This window comes from Otolemur garnettii, unplaced genomic scaffold, assembly GCF_000181295.1.
Source record: "Otolemur garnettii isolate 467f Iridium unplaced genomic scaffold, OtoGar3 scaffold00133, whole genome shotgun sequence".
Taxonomy (NCBI): Eukaryota; Metazoa; Chordata; class Mammalia; order Primates; family Galagidae; genus Otolemur; species Otolemur garnettii.
Window position 1 is genome coordinate 5259004 of NW_003852528.1, and position 10508 is coordinate 5269511.

At 39.8% G+C, this 10508-nt stretch overlaps 1 protein-coding gene and 1 pseudogene across 5 annotated transcripts in view; both read left to right on the forward strand.

The window, feature by feature from the left end:
- The window catches only part of LOC105887830, a 1889-nt pseudogene extending 951 nt beyond the window's left edge, over nucleotides 1–938 (forward strand).
- Nucleotides 1–10508, forward strand: part of SEPT2 (septin 2) — a 40260-nt gene that overhangs the window by 18118 nt on the left and 11634 nt on the right. For all 5 annotated transcript variants that reach the window (XM_012810410.2, XM_023518242.1, XM_023518243.1 and 2 more), the window contains exons 4-7: nucleotides 6459–6545; nucleotides 7283–7406; nucleotides 8331–8465; nucleotides 8628–8745. In XM_012810410.2, coding sequence (XP_012665864.1) covers nucleotides 6459–6545; nucleotides 7283–7406; nucleotides 8331–8465; nucleotides 8628–8745 — 464 coding nt within the window. The remainder of the gene's footprint in view (nucleotides 1–6458; nucleotides 6546–7282; nucleotides 7407–8330; nucleotides 8466–8627; nucleotides 8746–10508) is intronic.

The window sequence follows — 10508 nt, forward strand, 5'->3', positions numbered from 1 at the left end:
GCAGCCATCATTGTTGTTTGGCAGGCCAGGGCTGGATTCAAACCCACCACCTTCAGTGTATGTGGCTGGCGCCTTAGCCACTTGAGCCACAGGCGCTGAGCTGGAAAACCCCTTTGCTTGCAAGGTATATGGGAAAGTTTTCAGCAGAAATCAAATCTCACTGAGCATGAGCATTTTTTACTAGACAGAAACCCTTTGAATGTGGAAAAGCCTTTAGCCAAAAGCAGTATGTCATTAAACATCAGAACACCCATACTGGAGAGAAGCTTTTTGAATGTAATGAATGTGGAAAATCTTTTAGCCAGAAGGAAAACCTCCTTACCCACCAGAAAATTCACACTAGAGAGAAAACCTTTGAGTATAAAGATTGTGGGAAATCTTTCCTTCTGAAGTCAAATCTCATCTTACACCAGAGAACTCACACAGGAGAGAAGCCCTTTGTGTGTAAGGAGTGTGGGAAAACCTTCAGTGGCAAATCAAACCTTACTGAGCAGGAGAAATCCATATTGGGGAGACTCTTGAAATGTAGTGAATGTGGAACAGCTTTTGGCCAGAAGAAGTACCTCATAAAACAAGAAAACATTCACAGTGGAGAGAAACCCTATGAATGTAATGAATGTGGAAAAGCCTTCTCTCAAAGAACATCGCTTATTGTACATGAGAGAATTCATTCAGGAGATAAACCTTACGAATGCAACGTGTGTGGAAAAGCCTTCTCTCAGAGTTCATCTCTTACTGTTCATGTGAGAAGCATACAGATGAGAAACCCTATGGTTGCAATGAATGTGGGAAAGCTTTCTCTCAATTCTCAACCCTTAACCCTTGCTCTGCATTTGCGAATACACACAGGTGAGAAGCCTTACCAATGTAGTGAATGTGGGAAAGCTTTTAGCTAGAAGTCACACCACATTAGACATTAGAAAATCCATAGTCATTAAAAGCCCTTTGAACACCTTGAAAATGGCAAAGTTTTCATCAGGAATTTACAACTCATAGTGAATCAGAAAGAATCACTCTGAAGCGAACGCATCATGAATGAGGTAAAGTAACAGATATTAAAAACTTATGGGACATGAGGGAATTCATACCAAAGAGAAAGGCATTTATATGATAAAAAGCCTACAAAAAAACCTATAGCAAAAGTAATACTGAAACTTTAGACACATTTCCACTAAATGGAAACAAAACGTAACCATTAGCCATTGCTGTCATCTTAGACTGGAGATCTTCACCACTGTAATAAGAAAAATAAGTTTGTAAGTATTGAAAAGAAAGACAAATAGATAAGATGAACTACAAATAAAATAAGACTCTTGTATTCACAGCAGAAGAGATTCCAGAAAGATCTATCCATTTATTAGAATTTGGGATATGATAGAAACAGCATCAGGTCAGGACATATGGGACTATTTTTAAAAATGATTTGGAGGTAATTTGTTCTCCAAGAGGGAGAAAACAGACCATGAAGTATCTAGAAAAATAAAATCCACAGAGATTAAAAACAGGAACATGAGAAGGTTATATTCTAAATGGTTATTACCTTGGAAAGTAGAGACACGATCCTGTAACGGCTTCAAAACTGCTTAGCAATTCTGCTCATGAGTATGTATGCTCAGGAAATAGGTACCAGGATATTAATCATGGCTTAATAGGTAGTGCACAGAAGTGGAACAAAATGGAAAATTCTTGACAGAATACTGTATATCTGTCAAATGCAACAAATGACATTAACATTTATTAACAGATCTGAAAAATGTTGAAGGGGAAATCAAGTTGCAGCATGAAATATAGTACAATGATTATTTGTAAATTCTAATTAAAACTTCCTTCACAAAATTCAGTACTATATACTGGTAATGGATACATATATGTATGTAAATGTTTTTGAAATGATTTGGAAGGATACAGATGATGTGTAGAGTCAAGAAGGGAAGGGAATGAGTATGTGTAGGAGTACTGGTTTAAGGGGTCTTCAGCTTTTTATATAAATATCCATTTCTCTTTAAAAAGAGTGCAAATAAATGTAAAGATACTAGTTGATTCTGGATTGTGGTATGTGGATATCTTGTCTTTTTTGGGTATTTTTCTGTATTTTTAAAATTTCTCAAAATTAATAAGAATGGGAAAGAGGATGGGAACACTGTACCTGTAGAAATCATGTTATAATGGATTAATTCCCGGTCAAATCCTTAACTTTTTATAGAAAATATTCCTAAAATTGTATCAACGAGTGAATGCACTTGCTCTCTATGTAATAAGAAATTATCTGTTTTATTAAAATTTAAAAAGACTGCAAAAAGAAAAAAGAAAATTGAGCTGCAATAAGCAATCTAATGCAAGTAACCTTATGGTAAAAGGATTTTTTTTCGTCTGCATAGATGTCCGGTAAAGGGAGTACAGGATCAAATGGGAGGTCTAATTTGAGTTCTTTGAGGATCCTCCATACTTCCTTCCAAAAAGGTTGTATTAGTTTGCAGTCCCACCAACAGTGTCAAAGTGTTCCCTTCTCTCCACATCCACACCAGAATCTGCAATTTAGAGATTTTGTGATGTGGGCCATTCTTTCTGGGGTTAGATGATATCTCAGGGTGTTTTTAATTTGCATTTTTCTAATAATTAGGGACGATGAGCATTTTTTCCATCTTCTTTAGAGAAGGTTCAATTCATCTCTTTTGCCCAGTGATGTAAAAGATTGTTGGGTCTTTTTATGTTGATTAATTTAAGTTCTCTATAGATCCTAGTATCACAATACTATTTAGCCATCAAGTTTTTGTCTGATTCAGTATGCAAATATCTTTTCCCATTGTGTAGGCTGTCTGTTTTCTTTGGTGGTTGTCTCCTCAGCTGTACAGAAAATGGTTGCATTTTAATATGTGTAAATTACACCTCAATAAAAGAAAGCAGGTAGGAGGTCGAGGGTGAGAAAGGTCCTGAAAAATAGAACTTGAATGTTAACCACAAAAACTCTAAACCTTTGAACTTTACTATTAGCAGCTCAATAAAAGTCGCGTATCAGGAAAGCCCTGATATTCCTAACTGATCAATGAGAAATTACTCAAGAGGAAAGGCATAATGGTTTAAATTGTGTTGGACTTCTGAACAAACAGGTTCACAGAATGCCCTGTCAAATGCAGATGAAAGGCTATAGATCAGGGGTCCTCAAACTTTTTAAACAGGGGGTCAGTTCACTGTGCCTCAGACCGTTGGAGGGCTGGACTGCAGGCCCTGGGATGAGTCTGCTGCTAAGCAGGACAGGTAGCCGTGGCAAAAACACCCGGTGGGCCACAGTTTGCGGACGCCTGTTATAGATGTTTGGGCAATAGTCTGCGGGAGATATGTGATCACAACTGGTTTAAGGACATGGATGAGGGCAGCCAGGTAGCAGATCATCCATGAAAGAACTTGGTGCGCATGGTGCTGGAGGTTCTGGACAAATGGTGATAGTTTGTATTAAATTGTTATCCCAGTGACATTGATGTCAGGTTTTGGCTTTTAGTTTTTAAGAAAAACAAGATTAAAAATAAGCTTATTGCTAAATATATTACCTGATAAAAAGTTAGCAGGTTGTTAGTGTGATCAAATTCACCTGAAGTTTATAGTGCAAGGCTTTGAAAACTAAGAAAAGGAAAGCTTAGTCCTAAGGCTTAAGTGTGCCCAGCATAGTTACAGTTGTGGGCATACATGATGTGGATGTTTCTTCCTAAGGTCCTCTAAGCCCAGGATGGGCATTGTGGACCTTTGTGGGGCCTGCATGACCTCACCTTGCCCACAAAACCTTACCTCACTCGGCTCTCAGCCACATCTACCATTGCGTCCTTCTCAAAGAGTTGTTTGTGCAAAAGAGCTAAACACTTAGAACACTGCTATTCAGGGGCCTCCCCAAACAGGCCCTTGTTGCATATTGTTGGAGAAAGCAGTTTCATTCTCTTATTGCACGAAAATTGAAAAAATTAAAATGTGAAGAGAGATTTCCTCCAGAGCTGAAAGTTTCCCCTCCCCAACATTGTTGGCTTAGCCTACATTTTGCTCTTTATAGGTTTTAAAACATTTTAAACTTTAGTTAGACTAAAATTTAAAACTTAAGTGACAATTTGCCTGATGGTCTTTTAGAATGGTATTGTAAAATGTAGCTTAACTTTTTCTCACCTATATATATTTTTTATGTTGAGGTGCCACTGTGCCTGATACTGTTGTATTTCTTTTTAATGAGGGAAACTTTGGCCATTTTGTAAACTCTGAATACTTCCCATTCCAGTATTTGCTGTTACTATTTTTAAAGATAACTACATTCTAGCACTTAAATTTTATTTTTATTACTATTGTAAACAAAAACACACACACCCTATTGTGTTTTGGATGGGGCTTGGTTTACACTGACCCAAATCTCTCATGTGTCTAGATCTCCCTGCTCCTTTTGTTGACACTTGTGAGACTCCTGATTAGGATAGAGATAATAGTGAAGGTGGAACAGAGCGGGGCAGTATTAGGAATTCAGCCCAAGAGTAGCATCATGTTCTGAGTTTATAAGCAAATCCTTGGTAGATGTTACCCAAAAGCTATTGCCATATATTCTTAAAATTAAGATTTACATCTTAGAAATAGCCATTGGGATGTTACAACTGCTTTTTTAAAAGAAGCTGTCTGAAATATCTTTGTTCACTGGTCTTCTTTATACCGAGTCCTTTTCAGCTGTCACTACTCTAGGCAGTGAGAGAGGCTGGCACTCATCCATCATCTCCCCACTGGGCTGCAAAGCCCCAAGGGAGCAAAGTCCTGTCCCCTGTCGTGTCCCAGTGCCTACACCTGTGCCAGGCACACAGAAAAGACTTAGCAAATATTGGTAAACTCTCCTTTAAGTGGAATAAAAATATAAAGGAGCATTCCTGTACAGTTTGTGAAAAGGATAACTTGATGGGATAGTAGGAGTTTGTTTTATTTTTATATTTAAGCACATTTAACACACAATTCCCGTTCTGTCCTTTACATCTATGAAAATTGAAGTGCAGCCCTAAATCTGTATGTCTATACGTTTCAAATCTACTTTTTTGTTCTTGATTTTCCCAGAAAATATTTTCCGAAGTTTTAAAATCAGGGGTGGAGTTTTGTTTTGTTTTGCTTTGTTTTTTAAGAGATGTGGTCTATGTGTTCCCCAGGGTGGCCTTGAACTCTGCCTCAAGCCTCCTGAGTAACTAGTGCTATAGGTGTGAGCTACTATGCCAAAATGCTGATTTTTAAAACAGAAATGTATTAGTATTACTTCTTCATGTGCTATAGGAGTTGGCAAGAGGGTATAGTTCATTCTAAGGTGCCCACGGAACAGTCCAGCACCAAGTACTACATATTACCAAGGTTAGCAGCACCTCCCCATGCAGAATTGACCCTTAGATGATAGCCTACAATGAAACGGTAGAGTTTGTTTATGCTTCCTTCAAATGTAAGTTTTAATTTGGTATTTTGCATCTTTGAAGTTAAGTTTCAAATATACTGATAATAGTTGAAAAGGCACTCTTGGCTCGGCGCCTATAGCTCAACCGGCTAAGGCACCAGCCACGTACACCTAAGGTGGTGGGTTCAAATCCCCAGCCCAGACCCGCCAAACAACAATGATGGTTGCAACCAAAAAATAGCCGGGCGTTGTGGCGGGCGCCTGTGGTCCCAGCTACTTGGGAGGCGGAGGCAGGAGACTCGCTTGAGCCCAGGAGTTGGAGGTTGCTGTGAGCTGTAATGCCACGGCACTCTGCCCAGGGGGACAGCTTGAGGCTCTGTCTCTCAAAAAAAAAAAAAAGGCACTCTTAACTCACTAAGTGTTTGGATGCATGAGTGTTGCCTGAATTGGTCATGCTACACTCAGTGATGTGAGTAGGGAAGGTGTCTGACATACAGCAGTTGCCAGTGATGGGAAACAGGACTGTGTGTAGAACATGAAGGAAGAGACAGGGTGGCACCATGTTGAGGGGGTGCCAAGTGAGTGTGTGTAGGTGAGTTTGTCACACTGTAGGCTCTGTCCTTCCATCCTTTGCACAGCGCACAGAACACCACTGTTGCAGATGCAGTTGGATAGGAATATTCAGTTTTCTGAAAATATGATGAGTTTAATGATTTGATTAGCACAACTTATTTTACATTCTATTTGTCATAAAAGAAACACGAGCCACTGAAGTTCATTCCATATGTTTGTGAAGAGATAAAATTATCTTTCTGATGATATGATGTACAAGTTCTGGAGTCCCAGACACCCAGGTTCAGACTGGGAACCTGCTCTAGACAGTTTGATCCTGGGCAGAGTGATCTTATGAATTTGAGCTTCCATTTCTCCTGTATGAGGCAAGGTGGTAGTGTACCTAATTCATAGCTGTCGAGTGGAGCTCGACAGCACCAGTGAGGTGCTTTGCCTGGCACCAGGCACTTCATAAACGGCACAGATCAGGTCATGACAGGGTTTTCATTTTCTTTTAAAGGTGAATCAGGCCTAGGAAAATCAACTTTGATAAACAGCCTGTTCCTGACTGATCTCTACCCAGAAAGAATCATACCTGGAGCTGCAGGTAAAACAAAATTCCTTGTTTTATTACTTTTAAGTGTGATTCTACCTGAAGTTTCTATAGGGTGTGTGGTTAATATTTTATGCCTTAACTCTGTGTTCTGTTGAATATGAGGACACTGTCAGTGGGTAGGGGAACAGCTGCCCCTGAGGTCTCTGGATCTGGGTGATAGGTCCTTGGATTCGTCCTCTCAAAGTTTGTTCCTTTGCCTATAAAGTGTAATAAGTACTTTCTAATACTATGCATTTGATGGAAGGATCAAATATGAATGTTTTATATCACTAAAAATGCAATGGCAACATGATAGTATCTGAGTAATTTGGAACCCATAAAGCTTGTTTAGAGAATTAAACACATTAAGTCAGAACTTAGCACGTGGCTGCTGCAAGAAGACATGGACATCTTTCTTTTGCCGATATTTTTGGGTTTGATTTTTAAATGAATGCACAGATTGTTTTCTTAATCCCAGGTACAGAAATTATAATTTTTATTATTGGCATTTTTACTTTCCTAAGCAGCATATTAATCTTAGCTTTGACATTACTTTTTCTGACTCTGGGATTATTTTCACACAATGTTTATGTTATCTGTTGAGAAGTGACCTCCACAGAGACATAGTAAACTGGCAAGTCATTTGCTGTAAGACTGCTACAGCCGGGACAGTGTAACAGGTAGTTTCCTCTCTGCACACTGAAGAATTTTTAGGTGTATTCTCAACACAAAGTTTGTTTCTTTTCTAGAGAAAATTGAAAGAACTGTCCAAATTGAAGCTTCAACTGTTGAGATTGAAGAGCGGGGGGTCAAGCTGCGCCTGACAGTAGTGGACACCCCTGGCTATGGTGATGCCATTAACTGCAGGGACTGGTATGTACCCCTGGGGGAGTGCCCACATGGGCCCAGGGCACTTGTTTACATTTATTTATTCTAATGTGTTTAAGTTTATAGGTAATGTTAATGAGTGATTGTTAGGTTTGGGATACTGTGTATAATAAAACAATGAGACAATTTAAAGCACATTAATATAGACTTTAAATAAGGAATTTTATAGAAAACAAAGTATTTTTCCTCTAAGAGCAATCTCATGAGGTCTGAGATTGCAAAGCCAACCATCCATAGATTGCTAGGATGAATGAAATGCCTTGATTTGAACTGTAGCTAGTGGACAAGATACTGTAAAAGTCCTTCCCATGTGGGAGGAAGTGAAATCTGTCAGAGTCACTGGAGACATGGCGACCATTGGTGACTACTCACTGGCAGAAGGAAGCAGTGTGTGGCCTGCACTGTGTAGGGACCACCGATCTCCTTGTACCACCCCACCCCCAACCCGCTCCATCAACATTATCAATACTAAGCGAGATAAGGTAGCCAAGGGAAAGGTCCTCCTGCATCAGGAAGCTCTTTCCTTACCAATGTGTTTCCCATCTCAGATGACCGTGCTCTTGACCCCTGTCCTCTACCCTGCCCCATGCCCTTCACAGTCACACTTCTTGAAAGCATTGGTACCTCCTGGGGTGTTAGTCATCTCTCAGGTGCTTCATAACCTGTTCCATTCAGGCTGCTGGCTCCAGGCACTAGGGGAAAGTTAACACTTGGCACAGTTTCCAGAAACCTCCATTTTGCCAAATCTAGGAGTCAAGTCTTTAATCATCTTGAAAAGGCACTATTAAATCATACATATGTAGTTGTTGGGAGGTGGGGAAAAGGGAGAAAACTTGTTTTCCCTTTGAAATTAGGGACTGGCTGTCTTGTGTGCCCCCTAATTACTGTTGATGTCTGTGTTTCTTTTAGTTTTAAAACGATCATCTCCTACATCGATGAGCAGTTTGAACGGTACCTGCATGATGAGAGTGGGCTGAACCGGCGGCACATCGTGGACAACAGGGTGCACTGCTGCTTCTACTTCATCTCACCCTTCGGCCACGGGTATGTAGCTATGCACGCACAGGCCTGCCTTCCTGCCACAGCTGGCATGCGCCCTGCTGTGTGCGTCATGTAAGAGTTAAGATAATTTTGTGAGAGAGGAAAATTTTGCATGATCTCCTTAATTTTTCTTTAAATATGTGCCAATTCTAAAATTATTTCTAGACTTAAACCCTTAGATGTTGCATTCATGAAGGCCATACACAATAAGGTGAACATCGTACCTGTCATTGCAAAGGCAGACACTCTCACTCTGAAGGAACGGGAGAGGTTAAAGAGAAGGGTGAGTATGAGTACTAGACGGGCCTCCTGTTCTCCTTCAGGGTGACCCAGAGCCAGCTTCCTGAGAGGGAAAGGGAGGAGGGGAGTCCACAGGGCATTAGCCTGCTCAGTGTGGGGACGCAAGGTTGCAGAATTGGTCCTACATTTTGGTGGTGGTTTTCAAGTACCACCTAATATTTGTAGTTATTTTTTAAATATTTGCCTTTGTGAAAGAATCAAATTTCTGTTGTTCAAATTCTCAGGTTAAAATACCCTCAGTGAATAAGAAGTGCAGAATGGTTCCATGATGCATTAGGTGAACGATACAAATATGAAGTACGTTCTCTCCATGAAGTTTTATTATTTTACCTGAATTCTGTAGAGGATCCATTGCAGGATAGACCCTAAGGCTTTATTTGTGAAGGGGCCACACTGCAGTGTATGCCCATTGATGCCCTGGCGCCCAGAGGCCCTGTGCTCACCTATCCTCTCTGGTGCCCCACTTCAGTGCTCTCTGTCTCTATAAAGCCTCTGTTGCCTTTTTGATAGGTATTTTTTTTTGAAATCATTTACGTTTTTCTGATTGCTCCTAGGAAAGTCCAGCTAGTTCATACACACTAAACTCTGAAAATAAGAATTCTTAGCTGAGTGTAGTGGCTCACTCCTGTAATCCCAGCTGGAGGCTGAGATGGTAGGATCGCTTGAACCCAGGAGTTTGAAGTCAGCCTGGGTAACATAGCATCTCTAAAAAGTATTTCTAATTAAGGAAGAATTCCTATAATTATCAACAGAAACTACTAACAGTTTAAGCAGATGTCCTTCTAGAACATTGTCCATTTAATGTTTTTGTTTTCACTGAATGGAATCGTACTGTAATACTGTTCTGTCATTTGACTTTTCAATTTAAAAATAGATTTAACCTTCATGGTCTGTAGCTCTGCCATAATTCTTATTGTATGCACAGTATTCCACTGTATAATTTACAATTTGGCTCATTCCTGTTAACAGATATTCAGCTTATTTTTTATTTTGCTCTGGCCCCTTGTAATCTCTGACCACATTTCCTATCACCTTGCTCTTGCTTTTTCCTCAGACCAGATGTAACCCTAACCTTAGGGCCTTTTTGCTGTGACACCCTCTGCCTATAGAGCTCCCCAGATGTCTACATGGGTGGCCTCCTCTCATCACCTGCCTCCAAGTTCTGAGACCAGGAATGTTTGCCTTGGTCACTTGTGTATTTCAAGAGTTTGGAATAGTTGGTGGCGTAGGTATTACTGTTATGACATTGGTTTTATCTGTCTTCTTACAGTTGTGTGAGTGACATGAATTCTTAGGAAATTAATACATGTTGAAATTTTTGAAATATGGCTGAATTTACCCCACATAGGTAATAATTTACATTCCCAAAACATGCTCTTCTCTCATCCCTGTAACTGTCCTGGCTATGTTGCCAGATTTTGAGATGTGTTTCTCACATGAGTACTTAAATCCCACTTTGATTTGCAGCTCTGTGATCGCTGGTGGGAGTCCTTTCTGGTGTTTGATTCCAGCCGATGTATTCCATCAGGTCATAGGGCTTCAGCTTTCTTTTAACTGTTTTCTATTGGTTTTTTTCTTTAATTGACTTAATAGATATTCCTTAATTTTTTAGATATTTTAAATCATTGTTGTACATGATTTCTTCCCTCTTCATTTTGTGTTTTCATGTTTTTCTTGTGTCTTTTGCTATGGTAGGATTTTTAAGCTGTATGCAATTTGTTGGCTTTTTCCTTTATTATCTCAAGT